Source organism: Orycteropus afer, unplaced genomic scaffold, assembly GCF_000298275.1.
Source record: "Orycteropus afer afer isolate SDZICR_OR568_19922 unplaced genomic scaffold, OryAfe1.0 scaffold00329, whole genome shotgun sequence".
In the NCBI taxonomy this organism is placed as follows: Eukaryota; Metazoa; Chordata; class Mammalia; order Tubulidentata; family Orycteropodidae; genus Orycteropus; species Orycteropus afer.
In genome coordinates, this window is record NW_006921916.1 from 1,487,495 (window position 1) to 1,512,626 (window position 25,132).

The window sequence follows — 25,132 nt, forward strand, 5'->3', positions numbered from 1 at the left end:
TTTAGTTCTTTCAGCTTAATCAACCTATAATCTTGATGACCAATCACTGTATATTTCAAATATAAACATTGATTTACAGTTTTATTTCAGTTGTTCTTAAACTTTCTTTGCAATTGCTCCCCATGTTGACACAGGTACACTCTCTTCTCTTTCCAGTTAGGTGTATGCTACCCTTTCCTGTCCTCATTCCTTTCGTACTTCAACAACATTCTAAGTGCCTACTCCATACACAGCAACACACTAGGCATGGGAGATGCCTTAGCGTCTTTACATTAAAGGAGTAAAAACTATTAATGTAAACTACAGAAATGTCTGGAAGGAAAAGATTGGTGTGTAGTGGAGAGATGAGGAAATATTTTGGAGAAGAGAGCCTGAACAGGACCTGAAACTTGAGAAGAATTTGAATAGATTGAGGGACTTGATGGCTAACATCTTATTCAGGGATTGGTGAGGATACCCAATTTCTTGGTTTTGAGATCCTGTAGTTGAGTTATAGGAGACTAGTTTGAATGGGAAAAGTAGTGTCAGGTCACAGAGGGCCTTGAATGCAAGAAGAAAAGAAAATCATTTAAGCCATTTACTGAGGATTTATGTGACAGATAATATTCTAGGAATTTTATGTTATCTGACAACACTGCTGTGATGATTAAACAAGACAATGCACAAAATTACTTAGCACAGGATTTTGTGCTTGATAACTGCTCAATGAATGCCACCACCATTATTATCATTGCTGTGCTGCTACTGTTATTGTTATCATTATTACTACTTGCTTACTTACCACAGCCCTAGTAATCCACATTACCATCCCATCTCCCACTCTTTGTAAAGAGGGAGTAGTCTTGGAGTTGTTTCTCAGAGTCCATAGGAAATAAGTAAACGAACTCAGGGATATCTTGTTGCAAAATTTTTTGAGGAGTTGGATATTTTATCAGAGGAATAATGTGATTATGGAATTCCACCACTTGCTAAGGACTGAAAACTTTTCTGGTAAGTGTGGTCAAGAATGCATAACAAGGTAGAGGACATTTTCCAAACTGGCACCAGGCAGGTACAGAAGGAATAATGTTTGATAAAAACATGAGCATTGTGCCATCAATGTACGAAATGCTGTCATACACATTGTGGTGTTTGGATCTTTCCATAGGTGGTTTTGTCAGATCCATTTATCAGATGGGGAAACTGAGTTAGGAGGAATTCATTGACTTGTCTCAAACCATGAACTACTGAGGCAGGGGGAAGTAAAATTTGGGCCTTCTGAGTAGCTGCCAAGCTATAGATATAACATAATGGAAAGAAAAAATAATAATAATAATAAAACCTAGTGGCCATTCTCTCAACAGCCTCTTTATTTAGAAGACACTTGAGGCCAATAGAAGACACATGAACAAGAACTGTTTGATCTGAAGAATAAATGACAGCCCAAGGGAGTAGATAATTGCTGCCTTATTGTAATGGTGCATGTCTGAAGGACCCCAAACATCAAATTCAGAGGAAAAGTGATCACAGCACCAGAGACAGAGGGGCCTTTCTCACAAGCAGCAGAAGATTGGGCATGTTTTCCAGAGATGTAGCATTCTATGCATTCTATAGTTTATGTTCAAATTTATCAGAAATCATGATAACTTGTGCTGATGTGAATTCTCAGAAGAACTTATTTGAAAATATAATGAGTTTGCTTCATTAAACTCTCCAAATAGCTTCAGCTCATGTTGATGAAATTCATTTGTTATATATCCTTTTGGAATATTCACTATTGAAATTATGGTTCTTTTTTTCAAAGGCAGTAGTTTATTAACTTATACAAAGAAAGGTCTTTCAGTAATTCCTTCTCAAACTATCTGATCTTGATTCCTTAGTCTGTATTATTCTGAAGAAGTCACATTCACATTGGCTGCATGCTCTCTTGGTACCCCAGAATTGCTCCTACACATGCAAGAGAGAACAATTAGGAGGCATTGTCCAAGTTCCACCACAAGTTTCTACTCTTACAGAAGAGGGATGCCCTGGCAGGATGGCAGGCCACAGTCACATCCACACTCTGTGGTCGAAACTTGTGGAAAAGGAGAGAACAAGAGATAGGATAGTGAAGTCATGATTTCCCTGGAATAGACATTACCACAGACCACTCATCACTTCTTCCCTGTTAGATTGAATTGTGTCCTCCAAAAAGATAAGTTGAGTGCCTAAGGCACTTGACTGCTAACCAGAAGGCTGATGGTTCAAACCCACCAGCCACTCCTTGGAAGGAAGATGGGGAAATCTACTTCCATAGTGATACTGCCTCAACAACCCAAGGAGGGGTCACTATGAGTCAGGGCCGACTCAACAGCACATAACAATAACAATAACAATACCTGTGAATGTAACCTTGTTTAGGGAAGTAGAGTTTTGCTTTGCAGATGTTATTAGTTAGGATAAGGAGTTCATACCAGAGTTGGATGAGTCCTAATCCTAATTCCTTCTGATTATCTTATAAGAATATCTTTTAAAAGAAGTATATTATAAAAGAGAATAGCAGACATGGAAAGAGAAGAACACACACACACACACACACACACACAGGTAGGAGGTATCATATCTTCTACAAGCAGCAAAAGAACACCAAGAATTGTTGTAAGTCACTAGAAGCCGGAGGACAAGAAAAACTTCCCCTAGAGTGATCGAGAGCTTGGAGCTGCTAACTCCCTGTATTTGAACTTCCAGACTCCAGGAAGAGTGAGACAATAAGTTTCTGTTCCTTAAATCATCCACTTTGTGGTATTTTGCTATGGAAGCCACAGAAAACTAAGACATTCTCTGTAGACATAAGGATATATATACCCTCACAATACCAGACAACTATCCTCATGGCATTCAGGGTGTGTGAATGTAGTGTCCAATAGCACTCAGGAGAAAACTGACAATCCCAGATAATAAATAGTTTTGTCTGGTAGTGTTACAGCTACATGGAAACTAAGAAGAATGATTTTTCAGGATTTATACAGAAAATTTTCTAACTAGAGTTGTTGTGGCTAGTTGCCATTGAGTCACCTCCAACTCATAGTGACCCAGTGTGCAACAGAACAAAAACACCACCTAGTCCTGCACCAGCCTCTCACAATCCTTGTTATACCTGAGCCCATCATTGCAACCACTGTGTCGATCCATCTCTTTGAGGACCTTCCCCTTCTTCTCTGGCCCTCCACTTAACCAAGCACTATATCCTTCTCCAGGAATGGTCCCTTCTGACAACATGACCAAAATAGGTAACACAAGGTCTGGCCATTGTCACTTCCTAGGAGCATTCCAGCTGCATTTCCTCCAGGACAGATTTGTTAATTCTTCTGGCAGTCCATGGTACTTTCAGCATTCTTCGCAAACATCACAACTTCAAAGTATCAACTTTTCTTCAGTCTTCCTTATTCATTGTTCAGCTTTCACACACATATGAAGCAATTGAAAACATCATGGCTTGAGTTAGGCAGATCTTAATCTCCAAAGAGACATCTTTGCTCTTCAACACTTTAAAGAGGTCTTTTGCAGCAGATTTGCCCAGTGCAATACATTGTCTGACTTCTTTACTGCTGCTTCCATGGGTGCTGATTGTGGAACCAATAATTTGAAGTCTTTGACAACTTCAGTCTTTTCTCCATTTATTATGATGCTGCTTATTGTCCAGGTGTGAGGATATTCATTTTCTTTATCTTGAGATGTAATTCATATTGCAGACTGTATTCTTTAATCTTCATCAGTAAGCATTTCAAGTCATCTTCACTTTCAGCAAGCAAGGTCATGCCATCTGCATATTGCAGGTTGTTAATAATTCTCCCTCCAATCCTTATGCCATGCTCTTCTTCACATAGTTCAGATTCTCAGATTATTTGCTCAGCATATAGATTGAATAAATATGGTGAAAAGATACGATGCTGATGTTTTCACTTCCTGATTTTAAACCATGCAATACCCCCTTGTTGTGTTTAAACAATGGCCTCCTGGTCTATGCATAGGTTCCTCATGAGTACAAATAAGTGTTCTGGAATTCTCATTCCTCTCAGTGTTATCCATAATTTGTTATAACCCACACAATCGAATGCTTTTGCATAGTCAATAATACACAAGGAAACATCCTTCTGGTATCCTTTGCTTTCAGCCAAGATGCATTTGACATCAGTAATGATATACCTAGTTCCATGTCCTCTTATGAATCCAGCCTGCATTTCCTTGTGAATACACATTGTGAATACACTGTGGAAGTTCCTTGTGAATACACTGCTGCAGATGTGTTTAAATTATCTTCAGAAAAATTTTACTTGTGTGTGATATTAATGATATTGTTCAATAATTTCCATATTCTATCAGATCACTTTTCTTTGGAATGGGTACAAATATGGATCTCTTCCAGTCAGTTGGCCAGATAGCTGTCTTCCAAATTTCTGGTCATAAACGAGTAAGTGTCTCCAGCATGGCATGTTTATTGAAACATCTCAATGGGTATTCCATCAATTCCTGGAGCCTTATTCCTTGTCAATTCCTTCAGTGAAGCTTCTACTTCTTCCTTCAGTACCATTGGTTCTTGATCATATCCCGCCTCCTGAAATGGATGAAAAACAACCATTTTTTTTTTTTTTTTTTAACAGTGACTGTGTGTATTCCTTCCATCTTCTTTTGATGTCTCCTGCATCATCCAGTATTTTTCCCATGGAATCTTTTAATACAGCAACTTGAGGCTTAATTTTTTTCTTCAGTTCTTTCAGCTTGAGAAATGCTAAGTGTGTTCTTCTCTTTTAGTTTTCTAACTCCAGGTCTTTACACATTTCATTATAATAATAGACTTAGTCTTCTCAAGCTGCTCTTTGAAATCTTTTGTTCAGCTCTTTTATCTTGTCATTTCTTCCATTTGCTTTAGCTACTCTCCATTCAAGAGCAAGTTCCAGAGTCTTTTCTGACATCTATTTTGGTCTTTTCTTCCTTTCCTGTCTTTTTAATGACCATTTGATTTCATCATGTATGATATTCTTGATGTCATCTCACAATTCATCTGGTTTTCCATCATTAGTGTTCAATGGATCAAACCTATTCTTTAGATGGTGAGTTTGTTATATATATATATATATATATATATATACATACACATATATAATATCAAGATCTTGGAAGGAAGACTGGGCAATTTACTGAAGACTGGGCAATTTACTTCCATAGAGATAGCGGCCTGAAAAATCCAAGGAGTGGTCGCTATGAGTCAGAACCAACTTGATAGCAGTGAGGTGTTTTTTTTTTTTGTTTGTTTGTTTGTTTATAATCAAAGTCATATTTTGGCACACATGGACTTGTTTTAATCATCTTCAGCTTCATCTTGAAATTTCATATGAGAAGTTGATAGTCTTTTCTACAGTCAGCTCCTGGACTATTTTTGGCTGAAGACATTGAGCTTCTCCATTGCCTCATGCCATAGATGTAGTTGATTTGATTCTTGTGTATTCCATCTGGCAAAATCCACATGTATAGCCACCATTTATATTGTTGAAAAAGGGTGTTTGCAATGAATGTAATTGCAAAATTTAATCATGCAATCTCCAACATCATTTCTATCACCAAGGTCATATTTTCCAACTACTGGTCATCGTTCTTTGCTTCCAATTTTTGGATTCCAATCACCAGTAACAATCAACACATGTTGATTACATGTTTGGTCAATTTCAGACTCCTGAAGTTGGTAAAACTCTTCAATTTCCTCATCTTTGGGTTTGATGGCTAGTGCATAAATTTGAATAATAATAGTAGTTATTAACTGGTCTTCCTTGTAGATGTTTGGATTTTATCCTATCACTGACAACACTGTACTTCAGGATAGATATTGAAACATTTTTTTGTGATGATGAATGCCACAACATTCCTCTTCAATTTGTCATACCTAGCATAGTAGATCATATGGTTGTCTGATTCAAAATGACCAAAACCAGTCCACAACAGCCCACTAATGCCTAGGATATTGATCTTTCAGAGTTCCATTTCATTTTTGACAACTTCCAATTTTCCTAGATTCATACTTTGTACAATCCATGTTCTGATTATTAATGGATGTTTTCAGCTATTTCTTCCCATTTTGAGTCATGCCACATCAGCAAAAAGAGATCTCAAAAGCTTTACTCCATCCACATCATAAATGTTAACTCTACTTTAAGGAGGCACCTTTTCCCCAGTGGTATTCTGAGTGCTTTCTGTCCTGAGGGTCTCATCTTCTGGCATTATATTGGACAGTGTTTCAGGGCTATTCATAAGATTTTCACTGGCCAATTTTTTGAGAAGTGAAAGGACCCTTTCTTCTTCCCACTCTGTCTTACTCTGAAAGCTCCTCTGAAACCTGTCCACAATGGGTGACCCTGCTGGTATTTGAAATACTAATGGCACAGACTCCAGCCTCACAGCAACATGCAAGCCACCATAGTATTACAAACTGACAAATGAGTGGTGGCTAACTAGAATAGAGCCCTCAAATGTGGTAAAGCTCAGGCTTTTACTCTCTTGCTCTACCCAGTGGAGCAATTCCACACAGTCCTGCCTGCTTTGCAAAGCACCCCAGAAGGCACCAGAAGGCAGAAAGAGCTGGATGAGAATTAGAGCTGGGAAGACTGAATCAGATGCTGGATAGGACATTTAACTATGTTTTGCCCTTGAACAGTCACTGAAACATCTGTGGTTTAATTATCCTTGTCTGAAACCAAGACATAACAATCCATATCTCACAGGATGGTTGGAACCTTAGGGTTAGGATTTCTTGAAAAGTTACATTAATTAATCCTCAGTAGGGGCTCAGAAAATAGTTCTTATTTTTACAGATAACCTCTAAATCCTCATGAATCTAGTCATCCTTAATCCGAAGTCTTAGACGGCCCAGCAACCCTTTGGAATCTCTTAGTCAATCATCTTTTTTGATATTTTCCTTTCTGATATTTAAATTCTGATTTGCTTAATCAATGGTGAAGGTAAATATTTAAAAAATAAAATAAAATAAAGACTTTTAATATTATCTCCATGCTTAAAATCTATTCTTCTTACTATATCTATCTATATATCTATATCTATATCTATATCTATATCTATCTATTCAATCTATATGCTGAGCAAATAATCTGAGAAGCTGGACTATATGAAGAAAAACGTGGTATCAGGATTGGAGGAAGAATCATCAACAACCTGAGATATGCAGACGATACAACTTTGCTTGCTGAAAGTGAGGATGACTTAAGGCACCTACTGATGAAGGTTGAAGAATACAGTCTGCACTACGGATTACATCTCAACATAAAGAAAACAAAAATCCTCACAACTGGACCAATGAGCAGCATCACAATAAATGGAGAGAAGATTGAGGTTGTCAAGGAATTCACGTTGCTTGGTTCTACAATCGATGCCAACAGAAGCAGCAGTCAGAACATTAGACGACATGTAGCATTGGGAAAGTCAACTGCAAAGGAACTGTTTCAAGTGCTGAGGAGCAAGGATATCTCATTGAGGACTAAGGTGCGCCTGACACAAGCCATGATATTTCCAATCGTCTGGTATGCATGTGAGAGCTGGACAATGAATAAGGAAGACCGAAGAAGAGTTGATGCTTTTGAGTTGTGGTGCTGGCGAAGAATGCTGAAAGTACCATGGACTGCTAAAAGAATTAACAGATCTGTCCTGGAGGAAGTGCAGCCAGAATGCTCCTTGGAAGCAAGAATGGCCAGACTTCGTCTCACCTATTTTGGTCATGTTGTCAGAAGGGACCATTCCCTGGAGAGGGATGTCATGCTTGGTAGGGTGGAGGGTCGACGAAAGAGGGGGAGGCCTTCAAGGAGATGGATTGATACGGTGGCTGCGATGATGGGATCAAGTATAGCAGGGATTGTGGGGCTGGCGTGGGATTGGGCGGTGTTCCATTCTGCTGTGCATGGGGTCGCTATGGGTCGGAAATGACTAGACGGCACTTAACAACAACAACAACAAATATCTATCTATCTCTATCTATCTATCTATCTATCTATCTATATATATATATATCACACCCAATCCCTACAAAAACTACTGACTGATTGAGGAAGAGGAAGACATAGAGAGGTATATGTGAGGTACAGGCAACAAAGATGAACCCTTTTGCATGTACAGTACTGCATTACCGGTGATGGCAAACATTGATCTACTGGTGGATAGATAGGTGATGGGCTGAACGACAAGTATGTCTAGGCAGGGGCTAGTGTGCCCATGTCTATGTATAGGGCTAACATACAATGTTTCTACATGCTTATTGATAAGTTCTATAGGAATATCTGGCTGTATAGTAGAGCTGAGAAGGGGCAAGTTTGTGGTGGCTTCTTGGCCACAGCCAGCTACCCAGAAGGAGTGAATAGTTGGACCTGTGGGCTTGAGACCATGGTCTCAGGGGACATAAATTGGAATAACATACTACACAAAAACATTGTTCTACATCCTACTTTGGTGAGTAGCAACTGGGATCTTAAAAATTTGCAAGTGGCCATCAACATGCAACAATGGGTCTCTCCTCATCCAGAGCAAAGAAGGATGAATAAAAATAAAGACAGATGGAAACAAAAAGACTGGTAGACCTTGCAATCCTCAGTCTATATGATCATGAGACCAGAAGAACTAGATGGTGCCCAGTTACCACTGTCAATAACTCAGAGCAGGATCTATACAGGAGATCCTGGATAGAGTGGGAAAACAATGTAGAACAAAACTCAAAATCATAAAAAAAAAAAAAACTTTGCTGGTCTGATAGAGCCTGTTGAGACCCCGAGACTCTGGCCCCCAAGCATCCTTCAGGTCTGGAATTGAACTCACTTCTGTGGCTTCCAGGCAAACAATAGACAGGCATATGGGGTGAGCATTTACATGTGGTAGATACATTCCTTAGAGTGATCAATCATGGGAGAACAGAAGGGCTTCTCATGCACAAGGAGGCAGCACAGGGGGCAGGAGTGCATGGGAGGGAAAGACACAGGGAAGAGGTAACTATGAGGAGGAAGTGGGAAGAGAGCTGTTACAGTGTGGGGAATTGAAGTCAGTGTCATTAGACAAAATGTGTATGAACTGCTGTATGGAAAATGAATCTGCTCTGTAGACTTTCACCCAAATCACAACAAAAATTTAAAGAAAAAAAATGCTGACTGATTTTTCTATAGGGGAATAAACACATGATCTCTGGTGGTGTAGTGGTTAATGTATGCAGCTCCTAACCAAAAAAAATTGGTGGTTTGAACTTACCAGTCTCTCAATGAGAGAAAGATGAGGCAGTCTGCTGCTATGAAGGTTTACAGCCTTGAAAACCCTATGAAGCAGTTCTTCTGTATCCTATAGGGTTGCCATCAGTCTGAAATACTTGATGGCAGTGGGTTTTCTGGGGTTTATTTTGAAACTACCATTTATTAGTACAATTCTAAGCCTATATTGACATTGGTCGTTCAGTGGTAGAATTCTCATCTTCTATGCAGGAAGCCCAGGTTCAATTCCTGGCCAACACACCTCATGCACAACCACAATCATATGTTTGTAGAGGTCTGTGTGATACTATGATGCAGGATAGGTTTCAGAGGAACATCCTGACTAAGACAGACTACACAGAAAAGTCTGCAGATCTACTTCTGAAAATCAGCCAATGAAATCCCCATGGATCACAAAGGTTTGGTCTACATCTGATCATGGGGACGACACAGTAATAGGCAGCATTTTATTCTATTGTGTAAGGACTCCTCATGATTTGGAGCAACTCACAGCTAACAACAACAATCCTGCATTACCTGCACTACTGAAACCACATAACTGAAACCTTAAAGTGCAACTGTTCTACAGCCATACAGTTTTTTGTTTTCAGCAGAGCCTAGAGCTCCCAGGGCCAATGATCACTGGGTACACCAAGTTAAATCTGGAATGAATGTGATGTCAACTGCACAGTTCCCGTTAAGACATCACAGCTCAAGAAGTACAATCGAATGCATAATTGAGAGGAGCTATTCTTTCTCCATAAGAAATACACTCCTTCTGGACCAAACCCTGAGACAAGACTCAGGAACTATAACAACCATATAGTCAAGAAATTATCTTGAAATTTACACTCTTCCTGGAGTCTCCTGAAAAGCCTACATCTGACCACCAACTTGTTTTTTCTTTTTCTTTCTTTTCCATTTCTTACAGCTGTTGGGCCTTGCATGGAACTCTGAAACAGTTCGACCAGACTTTGTACTTCAGTTGTAATCACATAACCCACAGGGAAGATAATAATTCATTTAGCTAATCCCCAAAAACACATGCAATGAAGCCAATTCCCTTTTTCAAGAGCTATGAAATTTGGAAGAATTGAGACATAAAAGATTAGCTCTTTTCAAAATAAATTCTGAAGTTATTTTTCCATGTTTGCCTTAAAGGAGACATTTGATGTTAATTCCAAGAGGGGATTCAAGATACATCTGAACATACTATTTTAATTGAAAAACTCACTGCCGTAAGTCAGATCTGATTCATAGTGACCCCCCCCTTGAAGGGGGTATCACTATGGAAGTTGATTGCCCCATCTTCCTTCCAATTTTAATTGAAGTCCAAGATAATACTGATGTTAAACAGGGAAGAGTAAGTAATCTATTACAGAAGGCTGACACTGTACCACTGACTTTTGTAAGTCTGGTCTGTGTGTAGCTTGATGGCATTGTCAGAGATGGCTGTGTTGACACTCTTGCATGTCAGTGACCACAGTAGGGCATCCCAAGGGGGCAGTAAGAAAATCGGCGTGCACAAAAAGCAGGCAGCATAGCAGACACTGTGACTGGGTGTCCTGGTCCTTCCTACACTTCCCTCATTCAGTGACAGGTACAGTGACAGACATGAGTTCAACCATGGAGCCAAGACTGTCTCAGGGTAGGCTTGAGTGAGGCACTATGTTCCATGTAACCCAAGATGGAGTCCCTGCATGGTATAAATGGTTACTATGCTTGGCTGCTAACAGAAAGGATGGAGGTTAGAGTCTATCCACAGGCACCTTGTAAAAAAGACCTGGTAATCTATTTCCAGAAAATCAGCACAGTCCATACATAGGGGTGTCATGAGTCAGAGTTGATGGCAACTGGTGGTACACCTAAATGATTTAATCAGAATAACTTGCAGAACTCCTGTTCAATAGTTTGGAAAGAAACACTCTGTCTAATCATAAGCAAGAAAGCAGATACCTTTATGAGCAAACATCCGTGCATCTAGCATGCTTGGGTGAGTTGGCTACCTTTGGGTAAATCTGAATTTATGAACCATAACCATTTTCTTATTATTTTTGTGGTTTTGTTTTCTTCTAAATCCCTTATAAAGTTCCCACTTTGGAGAAATTCAACACTGGCTCAATGGAGCTATATGAAAGAAAACATCTTCTGCTAAGGTCAGCAGAAGACACATTCCTTTAGGTCTTTATGGAGGTATCTGGTAGTTAATGAAAAGTAATGAGGAAAGTAAAAAAAGCAAAGCTTAAGATAAAAGACCAAGGGTGACATAATTTTCTGTGTCCTAATAAAGTCTTTCTTTCTTTTCCATCCTTATAATTAATTATTAAAAAAAAAAAAAGCCTTCATAAGACTAAATAATTTCTTTAAATTAAACAAAAAAAAATATGCATAATTATGTGACAATGGAAGCCTTAGAGGATTTTAAATAACTCTTAAGGGGAACAGAAACGAAGATGGAGAGTTTCTCCAGAAACCTGACGTGACTGTGAGATGTTCCCACACAGCCATCTAGGAGACAGTGAGCGATAGATACCTAGGCAAGAGATCTGGATTTGGGATATGTAAGAATTTGCATGATCATTGCAGCCATGAGAAAAAGGAAATCATTGAAGAGAATGTAATAATGCTCATTGCATTGTGACAAATTGTCAAGGCATAGCCCTGGTTATTCAATCTAATACTCATCTAAGAGCCCCTGAACATGTGATTAAAGTGCATAATCAATTGACTATAATAAAAGGAAATTAATCTAGATAATCTGAGTAGGACTAATTCAATCAGTTGAAATGTTTAAAGAATGGAGGCTTCACCAAGGAGAAGAAATTCCATATGTAGACAGCAGCTCCACTCATGTCCAAAGTTTTACAGTCTGCCCTTCCTGATGGCCTACCCTGTAGATTTAGGACTTATCCAGCCAGGCCCAACAATCACATAAGCCATTTTCTCAGAATAAATCTCTTAATATATACCTATTACTTATTCTTTTTATGTGGTTGAACCCTAACTCATGTATGGTATACAAAGTGAGTTCAGAAGAGAGCTGAGAAACATCTAGCAAATATAATCATAAAGAGAATAAGAGGAAGAAGAATTTGTAAAGGAGATAAAAGAGACAACCAGAGAGATATGGGAGACACTGAGGAGTGGGCACTGTCACAGAAATTGAGGGACCTAAGATCATTCAGTTGGCATGCCAAATCTTTCATAGGAGTCAAGCAGCAGAAGATCTAAAATATGCACCAAAAATATTATTGCCACAACACAGTAAAAGGAGCATCAGTCTGGGAAGTGCTGGTGCAATGGGCTGATGAATGAGTACAAGCTAGGAATAAAGAGCACAGAGATAGAGTCTTCTTTCAAGAAGCTTACCTACCTAGGAAAGGAGAAAGAAAGAGCATTTTGTTCTTGTTGTTAGTTGCCATCAAGTCTGCTCTGACTTATGGCAACCCAACATACAACATAATATTCTGTTGTGATCCATAGAATTTTCATTGGCTAATTTTCAGAAGCAGATCACCAGGCCTTTCTTCCTAGTTCCTGTTAGTCTAGAAGCTCTGCTAATATCTGGATGACCCTGCTCGTACTTCAAATAGCATAACTACCAACATCATAGCAGCACATAATCCACCACAGTACATCAAACTGATAGGTGATGGGAAAGAATGTTAGCTAAAGATCAATCAGAAAAATGGAGAGTTTTGTGAGTATTGTGTTACTGTTATTTGTATGATGCTAAATATTTAAATATGTTCATACTCTGAAGGGACATAATCACACAAAGTAGGAAAGATAGTAGATACAGTAAAGAGAAGAAACAGAATACAGTAAAGACCTCAGGAAAGCAGACAGGGATGTTTCTACATCGTACAGAAGAAGATACTCTTCCAGGAGATGAAACAGAAAGAGGGGAGGATAGCCATCAGTGTGACTCTGCAGGAGCAGGGAGCCCCCAGTGTCTCAGTGAACTAATGGGTAAGACCATCCACTGGTCATGAAGGAACATGGTAAGTGGAAGGTTGGGAAATAATACCGATTTGAACTCATTTTTTAATAGAAAATAGGATAAAGATCTGGCCCTTTCTGGGAAATAGCAGAGAGACAGAAAAAAACTCCTAGGTAGCAATAGGGTCAGATATTTTTGATGATGATAAAATTGTCTATGAGAGTAATTAAAATTGACTTTATCTAGCAGCATTTATCAAGCTGAATGTGGGAACAAAGCAAAGAGATTACTGATTGGACCCAAGGTGAAGGTTTTGGTGGAAGAGAGTGGTCAAAAAGGTGAGAAAATTGAATGAGTTGTGATTGATTAGGTAGCAATGGATAATGAGTCCAGAGAGTTGCTAAAGTGATGGCTTACAAAGTCTATGTAAGATAAGAATAGACAGTCTGGGAGACAATGGAGGATATCCAGGGAAGAAGTCCCCCAAAGTTTGAAGAATTAATGTAGTGGAAAATGTAATGGTATAGTGATTAAAAACATAGGCTCTGGGGTCAGGCTGCTGGCTTCATTCTGGCCCACAAGTTAGCTAAATGTGGGCTTAGCCAGTTTATTCAATCTTTCTTAGCCTCCGTTTTCCCATTTGTTAAAGGGGTATGCTAGTAATATACCTACAGTTGTGAAGTCTAAATAAAATAATTTATATGAAGCAGTTAGCTTTGCCTGCCTGGCATATAATAAATTCTCATTAAATCTCATTTACTTAGCTAAGTGAGTGAGAGGTTATGCATGTGTGGGAGGTTGTGTTGAAAATGAGATGATGGTTTTGTGACATGTCAGAGGGGAGGCAGGAGTCTGGGGTATAAGCCTGAAGGTGAGCCTTCAGTGTGCAGTGGAGATGTCTGCACAGGAAGAAGTCAAGAAATTATGGATTAGCATCCTGAACATACCCATGGACACACCAAAGGAGATGTTCAAACTCAAGGAGTTGGATTCAGGGCTAAGCTAGGAATTCCCACTTGGGAACCACAAAGACCAAAGATAAGGGAAGCTGAAGCATTTAACAAATTAAATTCACTTCTGGTAAATATGTTCTGATATGGGAAGTCCCTGGGTGGTGCAAACAATTAAGCACTCAACTATTGGCCAAAAGGTTGGAAGTTCAAACTTATCTAAAGGCATCTCAGACAGGCCTGGTGATCTGCTTTTAAAAGATCACAGGCTTGAAAATCCTATGGAGTAGTTCTACACTACACATATGGGGTTGTTATGAGTCAGAATCAACTCAATGGCAACAGCAATATAAAGGAATTATGACAATTGGTACACTTGAAATAAATAGAAGTCTAGAAAATTTCAATACCTTCAGGAGACAGTGGGCAGCATGCTAGGTACCCATGTGTGGTAGTTCAGTTTGTGTATCAACTTGGCTGGGCCTGATTGAGTGGCTGGGCAGCTGGATGTAGTATTCCCCATGATGAGACTGGTAATCAACTCCATGGTGGGATCTACTGTGAGTAGCTGAGTAGCTGCCCTAGGGATGTGGCCTGCTTCCTGTATACCAGGAGAAGCTTTGGGGAATGGTCTTTAGCTTATAGCATGCTTGGACCCTGCATGTAGCCATATCTTTGTTCAGCAGCCTGCCATGCTCTGCCTACCTTGAGATTTACAATGGACTTGAATTAATGGCCTTCCGTGTGGTTTGGTAACATTGGGACTATGCAGTTTTATTTGTTGACCTTGGGCTTGTTAGCCTCAGCAGCCAGTAGCTTCCTGAGTGAAGAGATGCCTCTAGCTTCAGTGGGCCGGGAGCAAGAGGCAGAGCTGAAGCCCAAGTTGAGGGGCTTTCACCCAGCCCCTATAGCCTGGCACTTTGAACTTGGACTTCTAGCCTCCAAACTGTAAGAGAATAAACTCTTTGTTAAGGCCATCCCATTTGTGGTATATTCTTGTCAGAGCGGCACTAGGTAACCAGAACACCATGATAGGAAAAGCTATTTACAAGGCAGGCCTAAAAATAGAGCTTTCTCCACAGCCCTTTCTCCCCAGCTTGGAACTGGCCATGCTAGACTTTCATCTGTCCAATCAGCTGAACATCTAAACTTTCTCTCTCAAATGATCTGTAAGACTGAGCTAAGCTAAGACCCTTTTCCATGTATAATACTTTAAAATAGTGCCCTCCTCAAAAGTAATCCTCCAACTTTCCAAGCAATGTCAATCAGTGTCAATGTCAGTTACAAAAGTTGCCACTTGAAACCCCTATTCCTCTGAGGCCTGGGGTCTCACAATGCCACCTTCTCTGAAACCTTTAATCCTTTCTTCTCCTGAGTTAAATAAATCCAAGTCCATTAACTTTCCTTCTGAGGTTTCATTTTTCAATTATTTGACTGTCTATCAGTTTGACTAAATTTGAAACTATCCTCGACCATCTCAGCTATAGCCTTAAAGTAACATTTCAGTGAGTTGTCATTCCAGGATGAAGTTAAAGTCTTCACTTTTCATTTACTATTAAATAATCTGTAAGCATATGAGAGTGGGGTGGGAGGTTGAAAAATATTCTTATGATCACTATTTTATCTAATTTCTTTGGTATTTTTAATTAGATTTATTTTCATCTTGAAATTTTAGTCCTGGATATCATTGTCAGCTGCCATCAAGTCAGACTCTGATTCCTAGAGACATTATGCACAACAGGGTTGGATCATTGTGATCCATTAAGTTTTTCCTTGTCTGATTTTTTTTTTTTTTAATGTTGATCAGGTCTTTCTTCCCACTTTGTCTTAATCTGGAAGTGCTGATGACATCTGTTCAGCTTTATAGCATCATGCAAACTTCCACTGATAGATAGGTGGTAATTGAGCATGAGGTGGGTATACTGGCCAGGAATCGAACTTAGATCTCCTATAAAGAAAGCAAGAATTCTACTACTGAACCACTGTGAAAAATCCTAATTAATCCACAAGGACCTTTTACTTCTTCTGACATGTTCCAGTGAGTTATCTTTTCATGTATTTTGCCATTCTTCATTCTTTTAATCCCAGCTGAAGGGCCATATAAAAAGGTGTAAAGCAATTAAGAAGTTTTTCTCAAACTTAAGATTTCAGATATCTATCAAATATGATAGATATCTGAAACACCTTTTACACCTTTTTATATGGCTCTTCAGCTGGGATTAAGATGAATATAATATGATTGGAAACAAAGCTTTTTTAACATCCTCCTTTGCATACCAATATATTTATTCTTAAAGACCATCTCTGCACCAACGATGTCATAATAATTACAAAAATAATTTAAATTACAGATGTATTTTCTTCTGGTTTTCTGAAACCTTCTCTCTAATGGAGATAGGCCTGAAGTTAAAAATGACTTGGATAAGCAATTTGTCTTTAAAATATCCCTTTTCTGTAGCTTTTACTTATTACTGACAAGATTCCTATAACATGCAATAAGCAATTATAGAAAACAAGAGTACCAAGTTGGGAACACTAATTGCAGATGACACTGAACTTTAAAATATGTACTAAGAGTTTTAAATTTTGGTTTTAAACTTTATAACATAGATGAGAGTAAGAGATCTCATATTCCCAAACCAAAATAATAATAAAGTAAAGGGGTATTTTTGTTATGATGACTTCCTGAGAGTAAGATCCATGTTACTATAAATATTTTCTTAAAGTCCTAATAAGTAAATGACCTACTTCAAAACTAAACTCAGAATAAGTTCTTCCTTTCGGTGTCCCTAAACATGGTAACTTGCATCCTTCCTTTATTTACCAAAGACTTATCAAAGAAATGTAAGCCCTTCATTCATTCCCAAAGATGCATTTCCAAAGCATTAAGTCTTTTCAGAAAGTGAAATAGATGACTTCAAAGGGCATGTTAAGTTTTTTGTTTGTTTGTTTGTTTTAAAGAAGTCCAACTCAGAATCTGTAACTAGAGTCTGTAACCAGAAAAATTAGCACATATGTGGCTATATCTACACATATTTATTACTGGAAGTTAACTTCAATGAAATTAAATAAAATGACTATAAAATAAGACCTTCAGTTTCTCATGATGGGAAATGAGAAATCAAAGCAATTTTTGAAAACTTCTACAACCTGTCCTTTGGAGGAAAACATTGAATGGCTTAGTTATGAAAGTCACGGATACTCTGTACAAACCATACAACATTTCAGTACTAAAAACCAAAACCAAAAAAAACTAAATGTGTTGCCCTGTGAATCGATTCTGACCATATAAGACAGAGTAGAACTGTCCCACAGGGTTTCCAAGTCTGCAATATTTACAGAAGCAGACTGCTATATCTTTCTCACATGGAGTAGCTGGTGGGTTTGAACTGCCAACTTTTCAATTAGCTCAGGTTAAGCTCAGGGCTTAACCAGTGAGCAACGAGGGCTTCTTTTAAGTTCTAAAAAGGCTTATATATGGATATCAATAATACTAAATAGCATATTGGCTTTTGCTTCATAAACTGTAACACTTACTTGATGAGTCACGGAAATTTTGAATTATTTTTAGTCCATTCAACAGGCTTGAGATTTACCTTAAGAAATATTTGCAAAAGGCAAAACAAAGTACTCCAAAGTGACACAGGTAAATCAGGCAAAACGCCACTCAAATGGCCTAGGGGTTTTTGTCTGCTTGTTTTTCCCTAAGAGACAATAAAGCTGATCTTGTTACCTGGCACCCTGGTGTTTCCCTGCCCATTCAGTCTTTAGCAGGGGTCTGGAAATAGAGGAGACCTCTTAACTCCTTCAGATGCCTCTGGCTCCTAGGTTTCACCCTGCGAGAACCTCTAAGCCTCCCACCGAAAATCTCTCCAAGGAAGTGTTTCCCTTCTCTAATAATCTCCAAGATCCTGGGGAGCTGAGTCCCTACCCCAGCTTGGCTGCCCCCGAGCTCACCGGATAATCACGAACATGACCAGAGAGTTGCCCACCAAGCCCACCACAAACACCACCGAGTAGACCGCGGTGATGATGATGGGGATGACCGGAGATATGTGCGCGGGCTCCAGCGGCACGTCCTCCCGGCTGGCGCTGCCGTTGTCGTTGCTGTCTGGCTCGGCCCAGCTCGGGAACCAGCTGCTGCTGTTGGGGAGCAGACAGGTGCTTGGGGTACAAGTGGGGATCGGGTCTCCGCGGAAGATCTGTACCGGTGGCTCCATGGTCGGCGGCAGTGCCTGGCGGACTAGCGAGGAGGGCAACACCTAAAGGGCGGAGGAGAATGAGAGGACTGGCTGGGTCCGGAGACGCAAACTTTGCGCCAGGGCCAGCTCGCAGAAGTCACAGGCTCTGGAAGCCGAGGGCCTTCGGTTCCGACTCAGGCCTCATGTCCCCGGGAACAGGAACGAGAAGACTGACCTCTCACTGCCACCAGACCAGCAAATACGCAGCCGGGCGCTGGGCGGGCACTCTTGAAATACCCTCACCCATCCTAGGCAAGGTTCCCTAGTGACAAGCTTCCCCAGACCGCCAGCATGAGCTCTTAGGAACAAGAGGTCCCTAAGCACCGAGCCCTTGTTGCCAAGGACTATGCCTTGAAAGCAGCAGGCTCACCTCTGGCTCCCAGAGACCGGCTGGTCTCACCGGCTCCCAATGGAGTCCTAAGCCGCGCACCCCGGGTCCACCCAGGGTGCACTCAGCTCTGGCAGCTGCTGAGCACCTACAGTCCCAGTTGTCTCTCTGACACTGGCATGCCTTGCACGCCAAGCGCTGTCCCCCCAGCACAGTGTGCTTCACAAGACCAGTGGCAGCTCAGCACCAGGAGTCCGCAGCAGGAGAAGCAACCGGGGACTAAGGGTGGAACAGAAGCCCCCTGGACCCGCCCCTGACATTCATGTGGCCACCCCAGCTGCATGTGTGCCCCCACCACCACCCGCAATGCTCTGCAGTTTCACCCTGGTCTGGCAGGCTTACCCGGTTCCTTTGTCTCCCAGCCCAGTGAGCACAGGCGTGCTACTTTGGTCCTGCAGCTCTCTGTGCAAACCACCCGGCTGCTTAGACTTAATAATGAAGGGTGTGTCTGTTCAGTAGGATTAGGCATCTGGATGGGTTGTGTTGCATCTAGAATTTAGTGAAGGCGTAGTTCATAGGATATAGCTTCTTTTAGGAGAGTAGAAAAACGTGTTTATTTGAAGGACCCATCCAAGCAAAGTAGGCAAAATGATCCAGTTAGGATAAGACTAGCTCATAAAATATTAATGATTTAAGAGAGAAAGAATCTTTCTGTGCATTCTGCTACTTTTATTCCCTCTGCCTCGCTATCCCAGCAGGCAGCATTCACACTGCCCCTCCTAGGCCATGCATCCTGGTCTTACCTGTGTAAGAGTTTCTTCACCCAAGTGTCAGAAATGGTCTCCTAGTCTTAAATTAATTCCCTGAGGCTACAATGCCTCCTCTATTAACCCCCCAAGAATCTGGAGCCCCAAAGAGAAATTCATTCACCACCATTTCTTCACATAACTCTCTCAGTCCAAGGAGCAGTGTGAGAGTCCATATGGGATATGTGTGTGGGGAGGGGGACCAACACCCTCAGGGCAAAGAGGCCAAGGGACAATGTTACAATGGTAAGAAATCAAAGGTGGAATCATTGATAATCCCGATATACTTGTGGGAAAAAGGAAATGTAAGCAGAAGAAAGCCAGGACTCATGTTCCCTCCAAAGAACAGCCCCTGAAGGGATAGGTGGATTTCCAGTCTCCAGTTAGGTATTCTCCATAGCAGGAGGTCATAAGACAAGGGTTAAGCCCCTTAGTTTCCCACATAGATTCCTTGGGACAAAGGCATAGGGCCCCTACTCCTTCCCACTAGTTCGTTTCCATGACTCACCTAAATTGGTTGCCAGTAGAGTTGGCTTTGACTCATGGAGACCCCATGTGTATCAGAGCAAAACTGGACTCACAAGGTTGTCAATTTTTTTTTTTAGAAGTAGATCACCAGGCATTGCTTTCAAGACACCTCTGGGTGGATTCAAATCTCCAATCTTTTGGTTAGTAGCTCAGAGTGTTAACTGTTTGCTTCAGTCAGGGACTTATGATTGATCTAGAGGCACCACAATGGTTGACTGTTCAGTCAGTGACAGCCAGAAGAGGGTCTTGCACCTCTTTTAAGACACAAATCCCAAACAGGAGATGAACAGCAGTCTTTCCACAACCTTGCAAATACACTGTACCCATGAGCAGTGTGATTTGAGGTACAAAGGGAAAATTTTCTTTAAATAAGAAAGGAAAAGTTATTACTTGAAAAGATTTAACTAAAGTATTTGAGTGGTAAAAACTTTAAAGAGATTGCCATGTTGATACAATTCAAACAAATTAAACTCTCAATTTCCCCTTCTCACATATGTGTAGTGAACGGGAGGGTTTTTTGTTGAGAAAATACATCTCTAAATAAAGCAGGATGTAGAACTCAGCCTACGAAGATCCTCTAATTCTAATCTTTGATAAGAAACCTAGACCAGGTGAGTCAGTCCTTTGAAGGTAAAACAATGTAAATTATGATCAAAGTAGTTTTGCTTCATTTTAGTACTCCTATTTTATTTTATTTTTTTTAGCAAATTAATGGCTAAAATGAAGTGAAGCCTAAATTAAGAAGCTTCCCTCTGCTCTGGTTGCCAGGGGAACCTGGCCAGTGTCTCTGTACACACTGAGGACAGCTGTTCATGTAGAACCAGGTTTTATGGAATATGGGATTCTATCAGAAGAGTGGATACAATTTACCCAAAGGAAGGAAATATAAACTGCTAAAATAATGCACACAAAATATACCCTGATATAAAGCATTTATTATTAAACTTGATGTTATTATGGAACTCCAATGGAGTAGTGGATAAAGCACTTGACTGCTAACCTGAAGGTCAGTGGATCAAACCCACCAGCTGCTCCATGGAAGGAAGATAGGGTGATCTACTCTTGTGAAGATTTACAGCCTCAGAAACCCAATGGGGGTCGCTATGAGTCAGAAACGACTCGATGGTAGTGAGTTTGTTTTATTATTATTATAATCTCTTTCTGACATTCTGCACAATGGCAAGCACTATGTTTACACCTATAAGTAAACCATTTTCAAAGTTGAAAATGCATTTTCAGGGATTTTTTTAGGCTTCATTATTATTATTATTTTAAATTTTACTGTGATTTGAGTAAATCACAGAGCAAATTGGTTTTTCATTCAACAATCCATATTCTGTTTTGTGACATTCAGTGCAGTCCCCACAATGCAACACCTCTTTCCACTTCCTCCTCTTGCCAACCACTTCCTTTATCCTTTCTTCCCTTCCTCTCCCCTCCCACCTTCCTGGGTAAATGCTACCCCCTTGATCTCATATATAAGAGCTCTGGAGGCATAGTGCCTATGGCATTTGACTGCAAACCAGAAGGTTAGCAGTTCAAATCCATCAGCCACTCCTCAGAAGGAAGGTTGGGCAATCTACTTCCAGAGTGATACTACTTCAGAAACCCAAGGAGGGGGCACTATGAGTCAGATCTGACTCAACAACAGTGCACCTTGCATTGATCTCATATGGTTGATTGTTCTGATCAGTGTATCTTTCCTGGTACCATTCTTTACCTTTTAGGCCTTTCTATCATTTGGCTGAAGGTTGAGCTACAGATGTTGAGTTCAATTCCCAGTTTGAAGGGTGTGTAAGGGCCATAATCTCAGTAGTTCCCCTAGTCTTCATCAGACCAGCAAGTCTGATTTTTTTTTTAATGATTTTGAGTTTTGTTCCATGTTTTTCTCCCACTCTATTCAGGTCCACCTATTGTGATCCTTTTCCAGAATGGTCAGCAGTGGTAGCTAGACATCATCTAATTCTTTTGGTTTCAGGGTCATGGAGGCTGGGGTTCATGTGGCTCATTAGTCCTTTGGACTAATTGTTTTCCTGTGTCTTTAATTTTCTTCACTCTTCTTTCCTCAGGACAGGAAAAGACCAAGAGTTGCCCCTGAGGTTGTCACTCACAACCTTTTAAGACCCTAGTCATTACTCACCAAAATAGGATGTAGAATATTATGTTTGTGGGCTAAGTTATGCCAATTGACCTTAGTGTCCCCCAAGACCATGGTCCTGAGTCCCCATACCCATCAACTCATTCCTTTGTCAAAAAGTCAGTGGGGCCCCAATACTCTCTATAATTACAATTATGTTTTATACCTGAATGGTTGAAAAGAATATGAACTGAAAGTAAAGCAAAAACCTGAAGACCCATTTTATTCTAGACTTCCCTGTGGAACAGCTTGTACCCTGGGAGAAAGTACTGTATACAAGGTTACTATATACAAGCTACTTGCTTCTCTCTTTCCTGTCCCTCTGCCATTCCTCACTTCAAATCACATCTGTGGAAAGAGAACCACAGAACCTGCCTGGTGGCAGGTAGGAGCACTGCACCCTTGGAACAAGGATGTTCACCCTGTCAGTGTGTAGGAGCTTTGGCCTTCAAGGACTCGACTCTGGAGCATGAAGTTTGCTGCTTCCCTAGACCACGTGTGTGAGTATTCTCTGTGTGCACCACAAACTCCTTCTCCACCTTCTTCACTCTGCTTTGTTCCCAGAAGGTTCTGGTTAAGTCCAGGCAGCAAAAGGCCCCTGGCAAGAGGCAAGAGGACAAGAAGAGAGTAAAGTTGTGAGTTTTTGCCTAGTTCCCCCACCCTTGACTGGGGCACAGGGGAATGCCTGTATCCCTCGTTCAGGGTACAATCCCTTCTCACAATGACAAGAACACCTTCTTGCTTCTTAAGCAGTAAGCAGTTCAATAAAAACTCCCTCCTGTTTCTTTCGCCGGGATCATGAATTTCCCTTTTGTGATTCTCCTAAGCTCTTCCATTCATGAAATTTCCTTAGTTATTGAGACTAAAGGGTGGTCTGTCTACCCACATTTCCTGGTTGACAAGGTCATTGTTCATAGAAGTCTCTGTGCTGAGAGGAGTGAGCTGGGTCATGTAACCTCATAGACACTGCATGACTCAGTTAACTAACATTCATAGAGTAGAAAATTGGTTGTGGTATTCTCAAAGCTCATTTCAAGAGTCCATTTGTGTGTTTGATCATCCATCTTCCTAGATCTCTGTCTAAGTCTGAAATGATACTACCATGTTGATGTTCTAGGGGAGAGCTTAGCTTTGAATTATGTTGGAATTAATGTCATTAGTGCCACCACACCATATTACTACAGAGGAACCTCAAACATGCTCTTCCTTCTTCATCTCAATCCAGTGTTGTTCCCTTGAGATTAAAGCATAGTCACTTGGAAACATTTGATAGGAACCTTAGGGGTAGTAAGTTTATGTTAATGGAAGAGGAACAATTAAGAAAAGGAAGGTGAAAATCATTGCACAACTTGAAGAATGGAATCAGTGTTACTGATCTGTACATATAGAAACTGTTGAATTGGTATATGCTTTGTTGTGTGTATTCTCAAGAACAATACAATTTAAAAAAAAAAAAAAAAACATAGTCACAGAACACATGGCTAAGGCATGGCTAGCCTGGATATTGACCAATGTACAGTCCTCCCTTTCACAAAGTGTTGTCCTGGCCATTGTGGAGAAGAGGACCCTCTGCTCAGAGGCCAGCTGGTCCAACTCTGCCAGTGCCATTTCACAGATATCACAGCCACGTTATGTCATGGTTAATTAGATTTGAGGCACATTATTTCACAGAAAGTTGAAAATGTTCATGTGGTTCCCAGTGATAGCACACTTTAAATAAGTTTATTTTCCTTTTCTTTTGTAAAGACTTGTTAGAATTTCAAGGACTTTTTTTTTTCAGATTTGTTTGCTTTCTGTCATATCCAGGATTTTCACCTGTACCTACCTCAGCCCAAATCAATACTGTGTACTGACTGTTACTAAAATTGATGATTACAGAACTCTGCTCACCTCACCAGTGTGTACATGCTCCTCCTTTGGATTGAAGAGGAAGAAGGGAGGGAGATTGTTGGTTCCTCAAGTATCATTTTCATAAACCCTCTCTGAGCCCGTACCTCCATCTCTAATACAGTCTACCCCAAACAGGTCTGGAGGATACTTTTCCACTACTACCATCACCACTTTCCTCTACCTGAAAAACTCTGTTAGGAATAAAGCTGTAGGCACTTAGTTCTTAGAATTCTGAAGACAGAAAGAGAAAAGCCATTTCTTTTCTGACATGAGTATGTTATGTAAGTTAAAGTGCTACTGATTGTCCCTACGATTGCTGTAATTCCACATTCCACTTTATGCATAAAGCCATTGATTTCAAGGGTAGAAAACAACATCAGGAGTGTTTAATTCTTCAGGGATCACCATTAATACTGATGTATAATTCAGTAAGCAAGGGCACTCAGGGCAGGTGTGTAAAAGTCCTATAACTTGAATAGTTGACCAGCTGCTTGTTTGGAGGACAACTGGTTTCCCAGGAACTGGCAGAATCTTCAGTCTCCGAATAGCCAGCTGCTTTCTGGGTGGCCCTTCATACAGTGCTGAATAGCGCAGTAGAGGCTTCACAGAACCAGAGCGTGTGGTGCATCCCAAAGATACACCACCTCCCCCAACACTAGCTCCATAGTGTAAAAGCAATTATCCAGGCTCCATAGTGTAAAAGCACCCAGAAAACCAGAAAAAACAGCCAAGCACAACACCTCCAGCTCTTGCCGAGCATAAGCCACATCTCCCCCAGCTATGGCAAGATCTCACACTAGTCCCAACATGCCTAGTTACCCAGAATTGATCAGAGTATTTTAGTTTTCTGCCATCACCCACAGCCTCACTAAACACATCATCTTGTATGCAGAGCAAAAAGCATTTGACTTAATAAATATTCATAGTGGTATTATTACATCCCCAATATAGTATCTGGCACACGATATACATGTACAAAACATATATTGACTGAATGAATTAACAAGGATGACAAATTATATGTTATATTTCACAATAAAGAATAAAAAGAGAAGGGATGCAGT

At 40.4% G+C, this 25,132-nt stretch overlaps 1 protein-coding gene across 1 annotated transcript in view; it reads right to left on the bottom strand.

Annotated features, from left to right (window-relative positions):
- OPRK1 (opioid receptor kappa 1) overlaps nt 1-18,358 on the bottom strand; it is a 53,274-nt gene extending 34,916 nt beyond the window's left edge. The window contains exon 1 of the mRNA XM_007952206.2: nt 18,096-18,358. Coding sequence (XP_007950397.1) covers nt 18,096-18,358 — 263 coding nt within the window. The remainder of the gene's footprint in view (nt 1-18,095) is intronic.
- Between the last annotated feature and the right edge of the window lie 6,774 nt (nt 18,359-25,132).